Source organism: Talaromyces proteolyticus (genome assembly GCF_021365285.1).
Source record: "Talaromyces proteolyticus strain PMI_201 chromosome Unknown BGW36scaffold_9, whole genome shotgun sequence".
NCBI lineage: Eukaryota > Fungi > Ascomycota > Eurotiomycetes > Eurotiales > Trichocomaceae > Talaromyces > Talaromyces proteolyticus.
This window is the reverse complement of record NW_025764285.1, coordinates 1,211,032-1,232,202: the sequence shown is the minus strand read 5'-3', so window position 1 is coordinate 1,232,202 and position 21,171 is coordinate 1,211,032. Positions and strand designations below refer to the sequence as shown.

Genomic DNA, 21,171 nt, shown 5'->3' with positions numbered 1-21,171 from the left:
CCCCTATTGGTAAATTCTCGATATGAGCACATAGAGATTTGCGAGCAAATTACGCGCCCCAGCTTTCCTACCTTGGATTGGTCGAGAGTTGTGTGTTGGCGACGGTGATGGTGTGAGGCTGACAACTTAATTAACGCTTAGTACTTCCAGATTTATACATCGATTCGCATTCTAGCGTACAAAGACACCAACCGGCCTGTGCAGCCCGCTTATAAGTTCACTGCGCGCTAGCTTCCGTATTTCCGCCCCCCTGGATGCGAATCGATCCCCAACCATGGTTAGATTGCCCCATATGTAATCTTACTTAACTATTTGTCAACTTTTGAACGCGAGGGCGAATGGCACTGAGAAAACATGACTGGTTTGATTCTGTACAGTACAAGTGTTCATTTATATACATGTAAATATGAACAATGGAGATCGCATAATAAAATATAATACATTGATAGGAGATTATACATTAATCAAACTATGCAGCTACATATTCTGGATGATCGATAAATGTCACCTTTAAGCTACCCGGTTGCGTCGCGCAGTTCCCGCATTGACAATTCTTCAGCTTCCGAAGACTATACTGAAAACTCGCCTGACGTATTGCACGAGACGAGAGTTTAGATGGATCCGGTGCTGTGAGCCCCGAGATGATGGTATCAAGGTTCATATGTGACAGAAACTGGCAGTATGTGCGACAGATTCGCCGTGCCCAGATTTCACGACAGCAGATCAACGTCTGTAGAATGGTTTCTCGCTGCGGAATTTCGATATGTTGGTCAAGTGGGCCTTCACAATCCATACCCGTGTACATGCTGTCGTTGCGTGCCAGCAGTAAGCATATGGTCAATGTTGCTGCGTAGAAATCGTGTTTGAAGAGCTCGGCTAGCCATACCATTCCCCTTGGACTATTTATGTCTTCGCACATCTGCCGTTGGGTCACTAGGAGTGCAAGGGAAGATTCCAGGGTTGACCAATACGATATCGGATAGTTAATGTCCGCGTTGGGTTTCAGCCCGTGGTGGGAGTGTAATGCAAGTAATACTCGTCGCAGGTATATTTCTAGCATGAATCGTTGTAGCTGCTTCCATTCCTCCAACGGAGATGCATCCGTCCATTGGTATAGTGACGATGACTCCTGCAGTAGGTTCTTCAGTTCTGAATTGTAGCGCAAAACATCCTCGTAATCGAAAAACCCGCATGGCGAGTTAGCGCGACCCATTACCTCAAAGGTTACTTGGAAGGAGCGCGCTAGTATTATTGAAAATGTCGAATCGGTATATTCCGTCATAGGACGTACATTTAAATGCGTTATGGACGGACTCAAATCATCGTCATTCACATTCGTTGGTGAGCGAGTGTCAAAGTCAGTCGTCCGAATCAGAAAAGGGGTGCCATTTGTGATCGACATCTGAACTTCCATTAAGACGATCGTCGTCCAGAGCCGTCTACGGATCTCTATATCGATAATGCTCATGTTTTCGTCGTCTTGGGGGTCCACATGGAGCCCAATGGACATTGCTAGCCGTACCACAGTGCTCATTAACGGCCCACAAGAATCCGCCTCGAGGCAGGTTGATGAAGCAGTACGCCTGGCTAGCACCATCATAGTGAGCGTCCGTAATGAAGTGATTGTTGGACCAACGAGGAAGGGTGTGTTTTTCAGGCATATTTCAGCACCTTGAAAATACTTGATTGCAAGCTGCTCGTCATAGGGCATGAGTTCCTCGTTCCTCAGCGCGTGATAGCTGAGACCTAGCATCACAAGGAACTGAGCAAGCCATCCGTCTTCTATTGTACCCGGGTTCTCCCAGAACCGAGTGAATTCTTCCTGGAATGTCGGCATATGCAAAAGAGGGTGTGTTCGCTCAATATCTTCCATATACTTTGTGAGAAGAAACGTCGCGGTCGCTTGGTCAGGAATAAAAGTGAGGATCTCCGCTTTACTCATATTCTTTGTTCTATAACCTGATCCCATGGGGTAATTGGGAGAAAGAACAGAAGAACTCACGCGGGTGATTCTGTCGGCCATTCCATTAACGAGGCTGTCTTGTGCCTTGTGAACAGTCTCAAAGCCTCCCATACTTTCCCGTAGCTTTTACAGTCAGTGAAACTTCTAAGAAGACGAGGTCTAATCAGGCATCTCCATACCTGGCGCCCAACTGCAAGCCAATGCGTTGGCCCCCGAAACTTTGACGTCCATACAGCGTGAGGGTTGTAAAATGAGGCATAGTCCTCTTCAGATTTTAGTGAATCGGTGTTGGTGGATGGAGTAGACGGGCCGGGCTCAGACTTTGGTAATATATACGACATTTGCTTTGTCGTGTATGTTGGAGTTGGAGGTAACTGTCCAGTAGAGGCCCTCTCCGCGGATGTTTCTGACGTGCCAGGAAAGGCGGCATAGCGACAGCTTGAAGCCCTTTCGCTCCAAATACAGTGACCACATGGATAGTTCCTGTCACATTTTACTTTGAGACGCCGACATGGCAGACAAGATAGGGTCTGCCGCTGTCTTCGGCGCGCCTCTTTCGGCGGACTGTTCTTGTCATACATCAAATGGCTGTCACTCGACCAATCAGTTATCCTGCACTCATGCAAATGCGCAAGACGAAATAAATATCTCCAAAAAGCAATTAATTCCCTGTCCAATCAGATGGCAGCCAGATTCAGGGTTCTTTCTGCGATCTTAGGGGGATGGAATAAATGCTTGTGTTAGAGATGGTGAATGTGGCAAAATGGAAGGCTGCCTCGTATGTAAGGCTGCGCTGCGTGAAAGTGGATGCTCCGGACCCGCCCATTATGCTTATCGCACAAGCCCTACAACAGCACAGGCAGCAATGATGACAAATGTTCTCCATCTACCGACGATATATTCGGACTCCAAGTATATTCAAATTAATCCATTCAATCGTAGAAAATCCAATTAATGATGACATGGTATCGGCTTAAATTTTGACCACAATGCGACCTACTAAGGGCTTCTTGATACAGGCTTCCAACGCTAACAATGTAAATAGTAACGAAACAAACATAAAGTAAAACCGAAAGACAAAGTATCTTATATCATCTGCATATTACATTACCATGCAATTATTCTTTTGGCACTGCTCAAGATACGACTCATCCTCATAGCTCGCAAGTAGATCACTCGCCTTATGTTTGACCCCTTCAACTTTGATATCTTGATCGCCCTCAGCATGCCACCATTTCAGAACTTGAAAGGAGCTAGAAATCTCATCTTGGGTTTCAATAGACCATTTTCCACCGCTTATATATACGACTGTTTCCGACTTGGGGAAATGAAACTCCGGCAAGTAAATTTCCGTGGGCGCATCCTGGGGAGTCGGCTTTTCCGCATTGACTGAAACAGTAAAAGTGCAATTTTTGAGATCAAACTCGTATTTTAAAAGATCGCCACACGTATAAATTGGGCTAGGACGAACATAGGCCTCGGCAGCTCTGAAACCAGGTTTTCCTTCAGGCTCCGTTAGAGTTCGTGATGATTGGGGCGATATAACTGGTGACTCAGTAACAGTTCTGATGTTATGGGCAGCCACTTTCCCGCCGTCAGCAATACTCCGACTTCGTGAGAACGATGGAGAATTTCGGTTCAGCGACATTCTTGCACTACCCTTGAGAGACTCGGCGCTGGGAAGCTCGTAGTCATCGTTTGAAAATATTGACAGATCTTCTCCATTCCATTGATCTCCCCATTGGTGGTCATTCTATGGATTCGTAAGTAGTTGTGCATCAAAGTAAGAAATTAACAACAAATTACCTGAGTCATGTATAGCCACAATGTAAAGCCATTTGAGGTGCTTCCTTCTAGTGCGAAGTGATTCGCATCCATTGCGCTGATCTGACTACTGTAATCGCCAGTTTTGTACGCGTGCTTATCATCCATGTCGTAGGGAATGCCAATCTCGGTAAAGAGCAGAGGGTGATCTCCCATGTTCTCAAAACTCTCGTCACGTAAAAACTTGAGCTGGTTTCGAAGACAATTTCGGATTGCAGTCTCGCCTATTTTGATCCCGAATGCGGGAGTCATGTACTTACCCCGAAGTACACCGATAACATCAACATTGTACATACGGTTCCTGTTATTGTAAGCCTTGGCTGAATGGGTAGGTCTTCATTTTCCACTTACCAATGTTTCGTCAGAAGGGTGAGCCCGTCATAGTAATGCACAGCATGCACCATATTCGGATCGTCATCCTCTGTTCCTTTCAGCACCGGGGGATCTCCATAACCGGAGGCTGGCAAAATAGTATTGACCCTGGGTGAACACTTCGAATTGCATCCCGGTAAGCTCGGTAATGCTGAACAAAATATGTATTGGTGAATCTATCGTAGTTCAGAGGTTCTCCAGTCTTGGGGTTTTTAGAGAAATAATCTTTCTGAAGCAACTCGTCTGACGAAGGATCCCACACTCCATGCTGCGCCCATATGCACTCGCCCAACTTCCACCCTGGATCCCGCTTCCAACCATAAACCGTGTCATCAAAATCAGCTGGCAGCCAGACAGACTCTCCTTCAGGATCGATGAGTTCACGGCCCGTCTGGCGAGGGCCGAAACTCCCAAAATCCCAGGTAGTCTCTTCACAAGCACGCCCAGATCCTGTTAAAATAGCCTGAAATGCTGTAGGTGATGTGCCCATTTGAAGTTGTTGCTCGGCGGGAATAACAGAAATGTCTTGGTAGCCGACTAGTCCACGGTTTGGCTCATTCATACTCTCCCATCCAATAACAACCTCATCCTCTAGATCTCCCGCCTCATGAATTTTCTGGGCTAGATATCTGCAGGCCGCGATAAAACGCCCTTGTAAATAGTCTTGGATATTTTGACCGTCAATTATTGCTTTTGGAGCAAAATCCCTTCCAGCCCAGAATAAAGTAAATATGGTTTGGCATACAAGCCGAGTGTAATTGGTACTCCAAATCATCTTAGGAAACGAAGCGGGATCAGGCCATGTGTTCTGAACCAGAGCCGCTTGAGTCTTGTTGAAATTTTTGGGGTTAAACCCTGCGGCGTACAATGTCCAGAGGGGGGCACCAGATCCTCCAGAGAATCGAGACCACTTGTGAATAGTCAGCTACGACAAATTCATTCGTAATAACAGTACGTACGACATCTTGATGAGGATCCATGAACACGTAGAAATTGTGCTGCTTAGCCAAGCGCAGAACCTCAATTGTAAATGCAACCCATTCGTCATCATACTTGCCCGGTCCGGAATGCTCAATTGCTTCCCAAGTAAAGATATATCGAATTGTATTGTAACCCCACTTTCGTAGCCTGCCAAAATGTATCGATGCTTCATCTACGCTGAACGGCCGACCAACAAAGGAAACATTGTCACCATCGTAGAAGGCCTCGGCAATATGAGACGGAAGGTCCGGTCTTCTAGGGTACTTTGCGTCTCCTGCGACATTGATCCCTCGTAAAGTCACTTCCCGATTATGTGTATCGTAGAATTTATGGCCTTCGATGCGTAAACGTAAAGGAGCCATGTTGGGAGGATAGTCAAGGACAATGGTTGAACGGAACAATAATTGGCGAACGAAGGGTTGGAGAGCTCAAAGCTTTGAGCTTCCACGGGTTCCCGTAAGCTGAAAGCCGATGAAGAGGGTCCTGCCCAGCGTGTATAACGGTTATTTTAGAACATTGACAACGGAGCCAAACCTGAAGTATAAATAGTCAATCAAATGACCAAAAAGGTAGAGATTGGTTGCAGCCACCAGTGGTAGATAGATCTTAAAAGAAGCAGCTGACGCCATCAGCCAAGTCATGTTTCCCTACACGTGATAAGCCAATCTTATCAGGGCGGCCGATACGAAATACGAGATAAGAAATACGAGATACGAGCGTGACGTATCTTGAGCCTCCCGCACAGAAACAACAAAAAAACGAATAACTCGGCGAATTATTTCGGTGCTTCTCTGCGCCCGGAAATGACACTGCAAACTATTCGTGTCTAGAATGTCCGGAAAGGCAGCTTTGAAAGCTGTGAGAACAGCCCTAGACTCGAAAGATTTTGAACTTGCAGCTACCAAAGCGAATGAACTGATCGGTCGCGACCCCGCCAACTACCATGCGTACGAGCCGTCAAATTCCCTGTCGTATTGAGCATTAAAAACGAAGCTGACATTGGTTTTTCACCGTAGGTTTGTCTTTCTAGGACTTGCACACGACAAACTTGGCAAAACCGATGAGGCAGAGAAAGCATACCTCTCAGCGACCCGCATCAAGGACAACGACAAGACAGCATGGCAAGGGCTAGCAAACTTGTACGAAAAACAAGGGAGCAGCAAACTCGATGCGTATAGAGCAGCCACATTGAAGCTAGGACAAATATTTGCAGACAGGTACAAACCCTTCAGCAACATATGTCAATGGTTATATGCTGACTTAGCTGGGTTCCAGCGATGAGCGTGAGCGATGTGTCGATGTCGTGGATAAGTTCATTAAATTCGCACGAAAGAATGGTACACGTACGCAACAGAAGCAGGCTTTGCATCTTCAACTTCCGACATGTCCTCTCTATCCATACCTCGAAGGGAGAGTCCCGCACCCCGCCGATACTTACTCAAGGCTAATAGAGACCACCGAAACGGAAGAAAAGGAGTTTATAAACCGTGAAATTGGCGAGAGGAGAACCCGCCTTGGTGCGAAAATCGACCAAGTTACCGCCGAAGTTAAGCGTGAGGCGTTTTCCAACAATGAGCTTGACGAATATTACAAAGGTCTCATCAATTGGACGAATGATGACGAAGTTCGGCATAAATTAGAGGAAAAGCTACTTCAACGAGCATATGACCTGCTTCTCGTTCTTCCACAAGATAAAAAGTCGACGAAGAGGGAAGAGGTTCTTCAGGGCGCTCGAGACATGGTGATCATAAAATATCCTTTCGATCTGGCATGGAAGATCGTTTTAGAATGGAACGATGTCGAAGACCCAGTGGAGTGGGATGTTAATGTTCTACGTGAATTTATTGAGTTTTTCCCTGAAGATGGAGTGAGCAGGGTACTACAGGGTTTTTTGAAAGGAGACTTCTCCCCATTCCCATCAGAGACTGAAATACAACAATCGCCTGAGGCTGAGTCCGATGATGCTGAAATGGCAATTGAAGATCGTTTGATTTTAATGTCCGACGGTCTTGAACAAGCCCCTTCTTCGATTATAGCCCATCGGATCATGGCTCAACTTTATTTAACCCTCGATGAACACAGCGTCGCTGTGGATGTGGCACGAAAAGGTCTGTTGGTAACCAAGGAAACGGCCAGGAAAACCGGTGCTAATTTTCGTCAAACAACGGATGCTTTGAATATTACTCTTGGAACAGCTTTGATATCTTTCCAATCACCACGCAATCACCCCGAAGCGAAGGATATATTTGAAAGCATACTACAAAGGAAGCCCATGAGTACTAAATGTCTCCTTGGCATTGGTTTGATTTTGGAAGAAGACCAACAGTATGAGGAAGCTGTTGACTTTTTAGATCGGGCTCTACAACGCGACCCATCTAATGTCAAGATACGTTCAGAGCTTGCTTGGTGCACAGCGCTTAACGGTAATCTTGAATCTGGCTTGGAAAACCTGCAGGCTGTGCTCGCAGAGATTGAAAACGCCGAAACGCAAAATCACGAATTCAAAGCAGAAATACTTTACAGAATTGGCCGGTGTCAATGGGAGCTTGATCAGTCAAGTGCGGCTCGAAAGAACCGTAACGGTGCATACGCTAGCTTCCTAGGTTCTATCCAATCAAATATGAACTTCGCGCCTGCGTACACTAGCCTGGGAATATTCTATGCAGACTATAAGAAGGATAAGGCCAGAGCAAAGCGGTGTTTTCATAAAGCATTCGAACTCTCTTCGGGAGAAATAGAAGCAGCTGAGCGGTTGGCAAAGGCTTTTGCTGACAAGCAGGAGTGGGATCTGGTGGAAGCAGTTGCTCGGCGAGTTGTAGATTCTGGAAAAGCAAAACCTGCGCCTGGATCAAAACGCAAGGGTCATAGTTGGCCTTATGCCGCTTTGGGCGTTGTGCAAATTAACAAACAGCAATATACCCAGAGCATTATATCGTATCAGGCGGCACTAAGGATTTCCCCAGAAGACTATCATTCCTGGGTTGGACTTGGTGAAAGCTATCACAATTCTGGAAGGTATATTGCTGCAACAAAAGCATTCGAGCATGCAGAGGCATTGGAGGACAATCTTTCCAAGCCCGATGGATCGAACATTTGGTTCTCGAGGTACATGCTTGCCAATGTCAAACGAGAACTGGGAGACTATGAGGATGCGATTCAAAGATATGAAGACGTGCTTGTCATTCGGCCTAACGAATACGGGGTTATGATTGCACTTTTGCAAACTTTGACTGAGAGCTCCTGGAAAAGCATTGAAATTGGCTTGTTTAATGATGCTGCTAAGTCAGCGCGAAAGGCTCTGGATATTGCCACACTTATGGCGAATGAGAAATCTAAGGTCTTCAATCTGTGGAAAGCAGTTGGTGATGCATGTGCTGTTTTCTCTTATATCAAAATAAAGGCAGATCGTTTGTCTGCTTCGAAATTACACGCCCTATTGCGCACGGAACTCGAAGAAGGTGCATTCGATATCATCGCTGATGCAGATAACATCGGAGAGAAATATGAAATATTACTCGACGCCGAAAATACAGAGTGTAGCCCATCAGACTGCTATATTTATGGCTCTATCCTAGCTTACAAGCGAGCGGTTTATGTGGCGGCAGATGATGTTCATGGCCAGGCCGTATCTTGGTATAACTTGGGCTGGGCGGAATATAGAGCATACCGGAATATGGAGGCAGGCAAGCTGAAGAAAGAAAAACGACAACCCAGGAAATTCCTCAAAGCAGCTATACGGTGCTTTAAGCGCGCCATTGAGCTGGAGGCAGGAAACTCCGAGTTTTGGAATTCATTAGGGGTCGTGACATCTTCACTCAGTCCGAAAGTTGCTCAACATGCATTTGTCCGTAGTCTGCATCTGAACGACCGCAGTGCGCAGAATTGGACAAACTTGGGCGCATTCTACCTGATAAATAGCGATCTTCAATTAGCAAATGAAGCTTTCACCAGAGGTCAATCTGCTGATCCTGACTACGCCCAAGCTTGGTTGGGACAGGGCTTCCTTGCTCTTCTCTTTGGTGATCCTTCTGAAGCACGAGCTCTGTTCACGCATGCTTTTGATATTTCAACATCATCAACAACCGTCGCCAAACAACAATATACTCTAAGTCTATTCGACCATCTTCTTGTAGATGCGTCCTTGTCAAACGAAATATCGCAACTGATTCGCCCCTTCTTTGCCCTTCAGCAGCTACATGCTCAAGAGCCTTCTGACTTGGCTTTTGAACACCTGTCCGCCTTGCTAGCGGAGCGTATTGGCGAGTACTCACAGGCTGACGCTGCTTTGGGTATTGTCTGTGCAGGAGTTGAAGCAGAATATGAGGTAACTGAATCCTCGTCGTCTCTGACACGCTTTGCCCTTGCCAACGCAGATGTCGCACGTATACATTTAGCGAATCACGAATACGAAACAGCTGCAGAGAAAGCAGAAGCCGCGCTCACATTGTCTGAAGGCAATGATACAGACAAACCTGATCTGGAAGCTTTGAACAGACTTCGTCTATCTGCGCATCTCACAGCGGGGTTGGCGTATTATTACTTAAAATCAATGGATCAAGCCATCGATATGTTCCGGGATGCTCTCCAGGAAGCAGATAACGATCCCGATGTAGTCTGTTTACTAGCCCAGGTACTATGGGCCAAAGGCGGCGAAGAGGAAAGAAGCGTTGCTCGAGAGCAATTGTTTGACAGCGTCGAGAAACATCCCGATCACGTAGGAGCTGTGACTCTTCTGGGAGCTATCGCATTGCTAGACAGCGATGAGGATGCCATTGAAGCTGTCTACGAGGATCTCCAAACGATGAGGACCAGAGACGACATCGAGATTCATGACCGGGCCAAGGTCGTCAAGCTACTGACTACTATTTCTGCTCTGGGCTTCTGCACAGATACGAAGGTAGCGGAGGAAGAAAGACGCATTGCGGAGGCATCTACAACAGTCATGCTCGCGCCCCAGCAGCCACAGGGCTGGATGGAATTATCTGCCACGACTGGCGAATTGCATCCTGCCAAGATGGCGGTAAGGATGGCTCTTCGGAGCGCTCCACCACGAGGTGGATTGGAGGCATTCGATTTATGTAAGGCTTATGTTCAAACAGGCACCATCGGAGACTCGATGAGAGCAGTTATGGTTGCCCCGTGGAGAAAAGAGGGGTGGGAGGAGCTCACTCATACCCTGTCAGACGTTGCATGATAGAATGATAGATGTCCTTGTGTATGAGGTCACTGTATCACGGATGTCGCATATACCATGTTGTATAGAAAAGTTAAATGATCAGCTTCACGATTCTGCTTGAGTATGCGTAGAGGGCCACGACAAAGTAGCCAATCATTATTCTTCCATGGCATCCCCATTATCACCACCCTGCCTTTGTCCCCCTTCTAAGGCTTCAATTCTTGCAAGTAGCCTTTCCTTCCTTGTCCTTCGCCATGCAGTATCCATTATCTCTATCTTTCCACCTAACACAGTCACAGTATCCGGGGTAAGCAATATCATTCCCCTTCCAACGACCGTATTCTTCAAAACCAGCTTTGCGCCAATCGCGAGTTTATCGACGGCAATACCCTTGACATCCTTTAGCTCAATCGCAATTGCCTTTGTACCAAATGCGTCTTGCAGAACAAGACGGTGAGGACCATGGCCTCCGGTATTCCCAGGGGCCCTTATTGAAGCGTCCGCGTTGTTGTCACCGTCACCGCCGTCGACGTTTACATTTCTCACGATTTCTCTTCCTCGCACTGTTTCGCCGCGCTCTACCTGTTCGATCTTCTCCACTTGAGACCACAAGCTTGTGCCAATATCTTCAATGTCCAGAACCTGAACAGGAACTAACCCGGTGATCTTTCGCTCTTTAATGGCCGGATCCGATATGTCTCTAGGCAGGAGAGTAGATATAGACGAGGTAGACAAGGACTCTGTAAAATTAGACGCGAGGATTCGAAAGACGGCGGTTTGAGTCAGCGCTGACAGGGACGCCCGTTGCTGAGTTTGAGTAATGGATGCAAGGAAGTTGGCAATCCATGTTGCAGAGACTGGCAGTGACTTGAAGCTCAGCAGATGAGACTTGATATGCTCCTCTGTGCTCGACATGGCTCGTCGTCGGATAGTGTGGGAAGTCAAGACATGGTTTGTGTTTCAATAAGCGAGTAGCAGCTGCACGGAGCGTGTTTGTGTGTATTTTATTGCACGCACGCGACTTGCCGCATCAGTTAGAAAATGTTTTCATGTTGGAGGTTGAAGGTTGAAGCTCTAAGCTCTAAAAATAATCCCAGCAAGAGGCGGATCGGCTTGAGCTGCCGCGATCCACAGTCAATCACGGAGCCGGAGCTCCTTTATCATCCTCAACCTGGCCTTCACCAGCACTGACAGGGAATTCCACGCCGCACCTCCCAAAAACATGTCTACTATTTCCTCTCCTCGCCTATCTATTACCTCTTCGCGAGCTACTCCGACATCCTCGCGCCGCCCTTCCATCGAGAACCTGACGCCCAACAATAATGTTAGTGGACTCGGTATCAGCAATGCCGCCTCCTCAAAGCGCGCAGTATCTCCAGCTCATCGCCGAAACCGCGCCGCGTTACGGGATTACTACAACATCAAGTCTGATGGAGGCAATACACCAGTGTCGCCTAGCGGTGCGCCGCGGTCGACCGGTGCAAATGAGCTGTCAGGGCTGCCTATGGCCACAGTTAGCTCAGAGCTAGATGGACCTGGTTTCAATGCACAGCAGTATATTGATCAACTTTTAAACACTTCATCGCTCTCGACAGTCTTAAAGGCAGAGAATACCTTGGTTGGGGACATTGGAACCCTGGACGGCGAACGGAAAGCGCTTGTGTACGATAACTATTCAAAACTGATCCGCGCAGTTGAGACGATTGGCACAATGCGACGGAGTATGGAGGAACGAGGCGCTCCATTGACTATGACGAAAACACTTGGTCCGGCTGTTGCGTTTGTGGCCGAAACTGCTAGTGGGTTGATCAAAGAGGGTGAAGACCTCCGTCGCAGGGTCCAGGAGGCCAAGAGCAAGGCTATTGGTAATAAGTCTGCTGAGCAGAGCACTGTGGAATGGGCCCTGGGGACTCCAGACCGGCTGCGCAAATATTTGAGTGAGGACAACAAGGCCGAGGCGCAGAAGGACTGGACAGAAATCGACGGTCTTTTGAGTTCTTGGAAAGATGTGAAGGGGGTCGCGGAATTGAGAGCTGCTTGTGAGGAGATTATGAAGGATTTTCGCAAAGATTCGACGGAGTGAGAATAATCTTGACAGGAAAATCTTTATATGAATCCTTTCTCATCTACAGCGCTTCCGTTCCTGGACTGTCTCCGCCAGACGAACGAGACCAATGCCAATATGCCTACCAGTCTTTTACTGACTACACACGCCATGGGTCCCAGGAAGCAATATCGTGAGTGGCCTGCAGCGATCCACCTCGCAGATAGCGAGACATGACCGCCATTTCTGCCAGTGGTATATCTGAATCACTGTTATAGATGGGCTAGATGAGATTCACCTTTGCTAAAAGACTTGAAGGGATTGGGGGGAAATTCATTTCCCCTGCAAAACATCTTTGCTCGAGTACATACTCGCCTTCAACCCCCAAGGATTGTTGGCTTTGATATCTAGATATGTCCAGGCATCACACTTGTAATATATTGGCCTTTCGCCTTTCCTTACCAACCCCAACTCAACCAATCTCTCCATAACATGACGCACGTCATCCTTGTCCTCACAATCACGCGTATAAACACAAATAAGTCGGTCTCTTTTCGCCGGCGATGGTCGCTTATTACTATCCGTAGCCACCTTAGCCTCAATACACAAATCTCCTCTAGCAGTCGCCGCGGCAATAGTAGCCCAGTAATCATCGACCCGGTCCGGAGGCTCAAAAAACATCCATTTCCCAACCACAGCACCATACTTTCGAGCCGTAGCTAATAGGTTCTTCTCCAGCTCCTTGCGCATCACATTGAGTTTCCGGGTCAACGGCGCTGTGCTGCTAGCTCTCGATTTTGCGTACTCTGCTTCCATGGTTGATTTCTGCTCTTCAAAGTCTTCCAAAAGCTCTCTCCCGCGGGACATAAACGCGGCTACATTTCTATCTGGCAGATCAACATTCTCGTCAAAGAATGGATTACGAACCCGAATCCAGGGCCCGATAGTATCGGCATCGGCTTGAGAAGGTCGCAGCCTGTTGATGAATTCGTCGATGGGTTCTGCTACCTGCCAGCAATATTCCTTTCCGTCATGCGGATGAGGTTGTTTGCGTGAGAGCTTGGAGATATCCCGGTCCTTGTCTACATTTTGTGATCCATATGGATGCAGTGCATTGTGTGCGACAACAGCGAGGGAATTCGTCTGGAATTCGAGCCAGTCTGCTCGGCCATCATGGCTTGCCACGCGGTTTTCAAGTTCCGCTTTGGTATCATCGTCTCCTAGAATTTAATTAGGATGAGGGCTAAAGGGGATGTAATTGTAAGAAGTAGGGAGACACCGTAGAAACTGGACTCGTCGGAGAGTATAGCGTCAGGCATCTCAACATCTGAAGTCATCGCTGGAAATTTGATTCGATGTTACCATAGTAAAACTTAGCACGCTTATTTTATCGTTGAAGCATAAATCCATAAATTTTGATAATGAAGATTTCTGGTAAAGCAGGAAGAGTATTCAAAATTGTCAATGGATGTGAGGTAAACGCAGGAGCCTTGAAAAGGCTGTCTAGATTGATTCTGTGCTAGTCTCATGCACCTCTAACCTGTCATATGCAAGTGCTAATCTAATCATTAATTGAACTTCATAAGGTTATATACTGACAAAATAATCGAGGAAAGCAGCGAGTTGGATACATCTCCGGTCGATGGATAGTGCAAATTATATTCATCTCAAGGCCCACGAAAGCTTGGTTTGATTGGCTGATGTTTGTTCCTCAGCGAAATCACTTTGATTCGCGTCAACAATACCCCAGATCAATCAACACGCTTACATCTACATTAATACTTTGGTGATATTAGGAAATAGGTCAAGCCAGGTATTTCAAGCCGACCTATGACGTGACTCGGCGTGGACACAAATTACTTCCAATTGATGATTGCCCCCCCGCCATGTCCGAAAATATTCAATCAATATCTTCAATCACCACCAAATTTCTTGATCAACCACCGAGTTGTCTAGAATTCTGTCCAGATGATCCAGACTATTTCATGATAGGAACATATCTACTTGAAGAGGATAAAGAAGGCATTAATGAAACAGCGACGGTCAAGCAGACCAAAACAGGGTCGCTGCAGCTGTGGCATCTAGACATCACCAAAAATGAGATGTAAGAACCTCTACAGACCAACTTTTAATGAAGCTATTATTTATTGTTATTGCTTTAGAGACCAGAAGCAAGTCCTGTCCTTGCCTTATGCTGTCTTTGATCTCCAATTCCATCCACGACAACCCACCTTACTGGGCATTGCCAGCAGCGATGGATCCGTCGCCCTTTACCGTGTCTCACGCGAAGTCCAGGACACTAATCCTCATGTCCAACATATCTGGACAAGATCAGTCCATGAGGAACCGTCCATTCCCGCCCTGTTCCTTGCCTGGGCCCCGCACGACTGGTTTCTGCAATCTGGAGCAGCAGCAGATGGATTTGCAGTGACATTCTCTGATGGACGGACGTCCATCTTTGCTCTTCCTTCAGGACGGAAAGATATAGCCTGTAATGAGCCGGATTTGGTGGAAACACAGTTCCTACCCCGGGAGAATATCGAGGCGTGGTTTGTTGCACTGGCCACATATGCACAGCCTGGAAGCGAGAAACCATTTTCGTATAGTTTCATGGGTAATGATTTCGGATCCTTGAATGTCCGCAAATTCGCGTGCTCAGAGGACACCGGATCCGATGATGATATCGCGCTAGAGGAATTGAAAGTGTCTGATACAGACGATAGAGCCCGTCATCATACAGCCGGTGTCACGTCTATTCTACCCTTACCAACCCCGATGATACAAAACGCCCCGGTTGTGTTAACAGGAAGCTACGATGAATATACCCGAGTCTATCATGCCACAACAAGAGGCGCGGTTTTGGCTGAGGAGCAGTTGGGCGGAGGCGTTTGGCGGTTACGGCTTATTCGTACTGAAGAGGGGGATTCTGAGACGACATTTCTTGTTCTAGCGAGCTGTATGCATGCGGGGACAAGGGTTTTGCGAGTGGTATGGAAACGTGGAGATCCGGGATTACTTGATATTGGCGAGTGGGAGATTCGGGTCTTGGGCGAGTTTACGGAGCATGAAAGTATGAACTATGCTTCGGGTGTGAGGGAGGGGGTTGACGCTGCGTCGCAGCTGGTCTGCGTGTCGAGCAGCTTCTACGATAAGAGGTTGTGTTTGTGGAAAGTTGATGTTTGATGATCATTCATTCTACATGGCTTCTCGACTGCCAAGTTGCCTTGCAACAAAATGGCACCACACCTAATACCTAATCCTATCCTTTCGCTGGAATGCACGACAAATCAAAAGTACTGAGATACACATCGACGCACGGCAAAAGTGCACATATTAAACAATGGTTTCCAGCTCCCTTGCATATCCGATTGTATTCTGGATGATCGTCGCACTTGTAAAGCCGATGCCCTTTTCTGCAGGCTGGCCGGCTTCGGCATCAACTTGAGCTGGGAAGTATATGTTACCATCCTTCAGAGTCCACCCACGCTCCTGCGCAAACTCGACGACGGCGCCTTCAGAGTCGAGGAATAAGAGGTTCTTTGCATTCGAAATCGGGAGGTATTGGTAGGCTTGTTCGGAACAGTCGGCGATTTCCCTCCGAATCGTACCAACCAGCACCTGCAGCATTGTTAGATTGAAGTGGAACTTGGATAATAATAACAATAAAGGACATACGTCTGAAAATAAGCCAAAGTCTTCCGTGGGAACTTCCGAAGACTTGGTTGCCCTCCACACCTTGTCGTAGCTGCCCTCCATCAAACTCCTCTCGAGCTCAACTGGATATTTAATGAATGGATCATCTTCAACACTGTATCCCTTTAACGAAGCCTCCACGATGAGCCCCTCTAGCACTGTATGAAACTGCGAAGTATCGCCAGAGCTCAGAAGAAGCAGCAAATACAGTCCAGTAATCTTGCTGCGCTGGCTCGTCTTCAAAACCTCTTTGTATGACGCCGTTGTCTCTGACCGCTCAACTTCTCGTTCCAGGTCGTAGAATGGTTGTAGTTGCTGGTAGTATCGGGTGAAGTCTGGGGGTTGCATCAGGCGGAGGGATGTGATTGCGCCGAGCTCGAGGATCTCACGGGCTTGCGCGTGGACTTGTGGCGAGAGCGATGTGGAGGGGAAAAGGGCATTTTGTTGCAACAGAGCGCGCTTGGCTTGAGATAGGACTTCAACGGCGTGGTCGAGCTTTCGGAGCTCGAGGTCCTTGTGGAGCTGTGAAATGAACGTCTTGAGGTCTGACATTGCTGCGGAAGATGAGAAGAGTATTACGAGAAAATAGGGAAAACGGACACGGGATGTGTCGTTATCACGAGAAAATAACGTAAACCAACACGGGATGTGTCTTCGATGTGTCTTCAATGTGTCAATCAAATCTCCAAGATCACGTAAACGGGAGCAATGGAAGAGCTCCGAATGACGAAGCACGGGACGGGTCACGGGTCACGTGATGGCGGCTCTGATGAGCATTACACATGGAGCTACAGCCTGCGATCTACTTTCTCCTCTCTATTTTGTGTTTGACCACTGAATTGATAAAATTGATAACATCCGTTTGCATTCGAGAATTCCTGCCCGTTTAACGCCTACAGTCTGATCTACACCCCGTTAATCTATATTATACTCACTAGGCTTCCAACACCAACTTGGACAGCGAGTCGAACAGCGGCGTCCCCATGCCTGTCACCGGATCCCAGCCACCGGTGGCATTCCAGCTTGCATAGGGAACTGCGGGCGCTGTCAGCCCTGTCCGAGACTCATAGCCCGTGCAGCCAGTCGAACCGCCGTCTACAATGTCGGTGAAGCCGGATCCATTCAACGAGTAAATCCATGGGTTGAGGAAGCCCAGCGTGGATTTATTGTTGCTCAAGCGTACCGAGTTCAGGTCTGCAATGATTGCTGCAAATGTTGGTGCAGAAGCGCTGTGACTTTTTATTAGCATGGTTCAGCGAATGGTAAGGGTATTGACGAACCTAGTTCCATCGACCTGGATGAACTTTCCATGATCTTGAACGATAAATGAATGCGATTGAGCAGCTACATCCGGAAATCCTCGCCCCTCAGGATTGTACAAGCCCTTCCATGTATCACCCAGATGTGACAGGTAAGAGCTAACAGCTTGGTCTTGGTATGATGGTCGGGAGAAACGCTCCGAAAAGCCTCCAGAAGAAAAGCTAATGGCCTTCTCTGGATTAATGTCATAAGTACCGCCAACAGCTGTGACAAATGGGCACGAAGCTGGGTAAATAGGGTTGAACCTCGTCTGGTTTGTACCGTCATTTGTGAGACATGTCGACCCTACACCTTCGTCTCCACTGCTGAAAATAATGGACACGCCGCGGGCTCCTAATTGCGCAAAAAGGCTGCATGTCGTATTAGTATACGATTCTGGCAGCGTCTGCTCATTTTCACCGTAAGAGGTTGATAAGACCGAGGGAAGATCTTCGTCAGGTAGATTCAAAAGGTATTGGAGCTGTTCCAGATAGGGCTCGTTCGATGAATCATTCGCATCTGGTTGGCTCAGGTCAGGTACTAGCGGGCCACGGCCACCGGTGGTAAAGAAAATAGTTGGGACGTTGTATGCCAAAGCGATGCCGTATTGAATATCTAGACTTGCCTCCGTGCTGTCATCATCTGAGGACTGCTCGTTCATGCCGCCATTAATAGATTGCACTGTAAAATTTCCATCGGTCATATTCGGTGCGTACTGTTGCAGGAAGCCTTCTAGGTCATCATAACGGGCGTATTGCTCTAGATAACCGGAAATCCCCAACTTATTGCGAGGGTCTGGAGTGGCCGTGAAGTCGTCAAGCCTATACAACTGTCGTAGACAATCCGGTGTCACGTAGGAGCTGCAGTCAACAACATCTCTGTTCGGGGCCTCAATTTCTTCGTAATCGAACACCCAGCTTCTCTGGGGCTTCATTCTTCCAAAGTGTGTCGTCGGCTGAATGAGCTGTACATGCTTGTGGACATGGTGAGGGACCGAGTATTCCAGCGTGCGAACTCTATACCCGCTGTTCTCTTCGTCATGGAAAATATAAAAGGTGGTGTTCAGCATCTTCTCAGCCTGCTTCACCGGAACGATAAACTTGACCCAATCACCATCTACATCGATCAAATTCTCAGATACATCTTCAGACTGCAACCACGACAGAACAGCTTCGGAACTCTCCGCTGTAGGCTGCAAGAACGCCTTGACATCATCACGCTTCATGTGCTGACCGTACAATTCATTGCCTGGTGTCGCGATCTTCATCACAAGTTGCTCGAATTCGTGGGCCCGTGGTTGTCGAATTGCTAGCCGGAATTGCATCAGCATTGAGGGCTGAGGCCGCGAGCCTTGTACCCATCCATCGGGAACTCTCTGAAGCTGTTCAACCACATCATATTGCTCTGAGGCCGTGACTGTCGCTGCGGCATAGGAAGAAGTAATCAAACACGCCAAAGCTCCGGTAAGGAATGGATATAGATGCATCTCGACTAGAGCAACACACTTCTAGTAGATACAAAATGAAAGCAAAAGGGTTGCACAATCAAGCATCCCTATGAATGACCAAAAAAGAGACTCCCGACTGATATTACCAGTAGCAGTATAACATTGAGGGAGGAGGAGACCCGCTGGCAGCGAAGTATGCAGGTATATCTTGGAAGGCTTGTGCTCCTTCCGGGCCTCGCTGCTGATCTCTCTCTGTGCGAGCAGGAATGGACGAACCAGGGATGCAGAGCGCCCCTTTCCTGCGTTGCTCTATTGACTTGGTGTTTCCTGCCTCAGTTGCGTTGTAAACAGATCTACTTCAAGCATCTCGTGTCCACCTTAACCCCTCTTGGCCACCCATTACTGCACCCAAGCGGGATCTCGACCGCAATTGCCGCCGCTATACGTAAGTGCATGACTATCTCTAATAATTATGGTTGGGCTCATTGTTGGTGGATGAGCATTCCATGCAGGGGGGCTCGCTGCAAGGCACGACGGTGAATTATTACGTTGTCCCGGGCTTGTCGGAGCGTCATCCCTTACCACACTGTCACAAGGTTTGGCATCTGATCATAAACTATTATTTATTTATTAATATGCTACCTAGAAATTAGAGGCTCTTATTTGTCACATCAATCAATTGATTGATATTCATTTATTTGTTTTGTAAAGTAAATCCAGTCATAATTCCTCCTACTCGGGCATTTTCAGCACATAACGCCCGGCGATTTTGCCTTGTTCTAGATCACCACTCAGTCACTATCCAAAGTATAACCGAAGAAGAAAGGAAACTCACCCATTGCCTCGAACACATCCCCTAGCTCCGACAGCGGAACCGTTTTGAACGGCGCATTGATTAGACCACGCGTGAAAAACTCAATCGCTTCATCCCCATCCTGTCGGTTTCCGACGTAACTGCCCTTGATATTTATCATCCGCACAACAGTGCTGAAAACAGGAGCTTTGAGGTACGCATTTCCCGGCAATCCAATAGCGACGAGTGAGCCGCGAGGTCTAACATAGCTTGCTGCTTGCTGAAATGGCCCTTCTGAGGCGGCAAGTAGGAGAACGGCATGCGGTCCAAAGCCGTCTTTGGTCGCGGCCTGGACGTCGTGGACGAGATCTTTGCTTTTTGAGAAGTCAACGTATACCTAAGCCCTTGATTAGTATCAATTGATATAGCGATTTCTCATTGAGAATATAAGATTGATAGTATACTTCTGCCCCTAGTTCTCGGCACATCTTCTCTTTCTCCTCTCCTGCATCAATGGCAATGATTCGCAGCCCCATTGCCTTTGCATACTGCTGAGCGAGCGACCCCAATCCACCACCAGCTCCCACGATCGCGACAGTCTGCCCAGGCCTGAGCCCTGACTCCTTTAACCCTTTGTAGACCGTGATTCCCGCACATAGAATAGGAGCAATAGCGTCTAGGGGAACGTCTTTCGGGATCCTCGAGATATGCGCTGCTTTAGCAACACAATATTGCTGAAACGTGCCATCTACGGTATACCCCGAAAGTAAGGCATTGGCGCACAGTGGTTCGTCGGATTGACGACAGAATTCGCAGGCAAGACATGACCCATTAAGCCACTTTACGCCAGCATGCTCGCCGATTTCGACGTCAGTGACAAGGCTGCCTCTCGCGACTACGACGCCTGCGCCCTCATGGCCACCTACTAACGGTGACTTGGCTGTGAGTGGCCAGTCCCCTTTCAGGGCGTGTAGATCTGTGTGGCAGACGCCTGAGTATTTGATGTTGACGAGGACTTCGTCGGGCCCGGGTTTGGGGACGGGGATTCGTTTGTAGACGACTCCAGAGCCAGGTCTCTCGATTACTTGTGCCCATTGAGTTTCGGGTAGTTGAGTCATTTTGGATCGTGCTGATATTAATTATTAAGAAAAAGCGTGCACTGTATTCAAATGTTGGGGGTGGTAAGGGATAAGTGCTTCAGGAATTGGGAGAAATTAATAGAATATTATATCTATTCCTATGAGCAGATCATATGTTTCTATCCCAAAATCAAGAAGAAAATTTAAGCCACTGAATAACACTTGGGTTGGGTGGGATCGTATGATGGACATGTATTTCATACATGACGGGATAAACCAACGCATGTAGAGTTGAGAAAGCAATGATTTGCCACAGAAATTAGCCACAGAAATATCAGCAGATGTTAGCGATTTATATCCGAATATTAGCTAGCGGACAATATTACTGATCAGTTATTAATAAATGTACACAATATTGGTTGTATGTAATTCGTTCATCGATTGATTGTCATGCAATCAACCAATGTCACATCAGGCCATCCGATTAATCAGGCGCTGAC

The 21,171-nt window shown here is 47.5% G+C and overlaps 9 protein-coding genes across 9 annotated transcripts; 3 read left to right on the top strand and 6 right to left on the bottom strand.

The window, feature by feature from the left end:
- Nucleotides 1-345: 345 nt before the first annotated feature.
- Nucleotides 346-2,733, bottom strand: BGW36DRAFT_324287 (fungal-specific transcription factor domain-containing protein). Its single transcript, XM_046212702.1, has 2 exons — nt 2,143-2,733; nt 346-2,086 (listed from the first exon to the last, which is right to left on the bottom strand). Exons 1-2 carry the CDS (start codon nt 2,542-2,544, stop codon nt 470-472), a joined length of 2,019 nt encoding a protein of 672 aa, XP_046069642.1. The 5' UTR covers nt 2,545-2,733; the 3' UTR covers nt 346-469.
- A 170-nt stretch (nt 2,734-2,903) lies between these two features.
- BGW36DRAFT_384068 (putative glycosyl hydrolase) lies at nt 2,904-5,770 on the bottom strand. Its single transcript, XM_046216754.1, has 5 exons — nt 5,119-5,770; nt 4,242-5,069; nt 4,139-4,206; nt 3,770-4,088; nt 2,904-3,716 (listed from the first exon to the last, which is right to left on the bottom strand). Exons 1-5 carry the CDS (start codon nt 5,500-5,502, stop codon nt 3,066-3,068), a joined length of 2,250 nt encoding a protein of 749 aa, XP_046069641.1. The 5' UTR covers nt 5,503-5,770; the 3' UTR covers nt 2,904-3,065.
- Nucleotides 5,771-5,971: 201 nt separating this feature from the next.
- BGW36DRAFT_361794 (putative translation repressor/antiviral protein Ski3) lies at nt 5,972-10,334 on the top strand (the record flags this gene model as incomplete). Its single annotated transcript, XM_046214303.1, has 3 exons — nt 5,972-6,087; nt 6,157-6,357; nt 6,416-10,334. 3 exons carry the CDS (start codon nt 5,972-5,974, stop codon nt 10,332-10,334), a joined length of 4,236 nt encoding a protein of 1,411 aa, XP_046069640.1.
- A 138-nt stretch (nt 10,335-10,472) lies between these two features.
- BGW36DRAFT_429992 (uncharacterized protein) lies at nt 10,473-11,231 on the bottom strand (the record flags this gene model as incomplete). The annotated part of the gene is made up of 1 exon (XM_046220773.1): nt 10,473-11,231. One exon carries the CDS (start codon nt 11,229-11,231, stop codon nt 10,473-10,475), a length of 759 nt encoding a protein of 252 aa, XP_046069639.1.
- Nucleotides 11,232-11,446: 215 nt separating this feature from the next.
- Nucleotides 11,447-12,546, top strand: BGW36DRAFT_213482 (Vps51/Vps67-domain-containing protein). Its single transcript, XM_046209952.1, has one exon. The coding sequence runs from the start codon at nt 11,539-11,541 to the stop codon at nt 12,397-12,399; it is 861 nt and encodes a 286-aa protein (XP_046069638.1). The 5' UTR covers nt 11,447-11,538; the 3' UTR covers nt 12,400-12,546.
- On the bottom strand, nt 12,547-13,971 carry BGW36DRAFT_213481 (uncharacterized protein). The gene is made up of 2 exons (XM_046209951.1): nt 13,640-13,971; nt 12,547-13,580 (listed from the first exon to the last, which is right to left on the bottom strand). Exons 1-2 carry the CDS (start codon nt 13,695-13,697, stop codon nt 12,694-12,696), a joined length of 945 nt encoding a protein of 314 aa, XP_046069637.1. The 5' UTR covers nt 13,698-13,971; the 3' UTR covers nt 12,547-12,693.
- Nucleotides 13,972-14,246: 275 nt separating this feature from the next.
- BGW36DRAFT_300403 (uncharacterized protein) lies at nt 14,247-15,543 on the top strand (the record flags this gene model as incomplete). Its single annotated transcript, XM_046211621.1, has 2 exons — nt 14,247-14,464; nt 14,523-15,543. 2 exons carry the CDS (start codon nt 14,247-14,249, stop codon nt 15,541-15,543), a joined length of 1,239 nt encoding a protein of 412 aa, XP_046069636.1.
- Nucleotides 15,544-15,693: 150 nt separating this feature from the next.
- On the bottom strand, nt 15,694-18,838 carry BGW36DRAFT_399166 (peptidase S8/S53 domain-containing protein; the record flags this gene model as incomplete). The annotated part of the gene is made up of 4 exons (XM_046218489.1): nt 15,694-15,978; nt 16,036-16,607; nt 17,143-17,282; nt 17,334-18,838. 4 exons carry the CDS (start codon nt 18,836-18,838, stop codon nt 15,694-15,696), a joined length of 2,502 nt encoding a protein of 833 aa, XP_046069635.1.
- Nucleotides 18,839-19,396: 558 nt separating this feature from the next.
- Nucleotides 19,397-21,004, bottom strand: BGW36DRAFT_384057 (chaperonin 10-like protein). Its single transcript, XM_046216753.1, has 3 exons — nt 20,057-21,004; nt 19,635-19,989; nt 19,397-19,578 (listed from the first exon to the last, which is right to left on the bottom strand). Exons 1-3 carry the CDS (start codon nt 20,708-20,710, stop codon nt 19,532-19,534), a joined length of 1,056 nt encoding a protein of 351 aa, XP_046069634.1. The 5' UTR covers nt 20,711-21,004; the 3' UTR covers nt 19,397-19,531.
- Nucleotides 21,005-21,171: the final 167 nt, after the last annotated feature.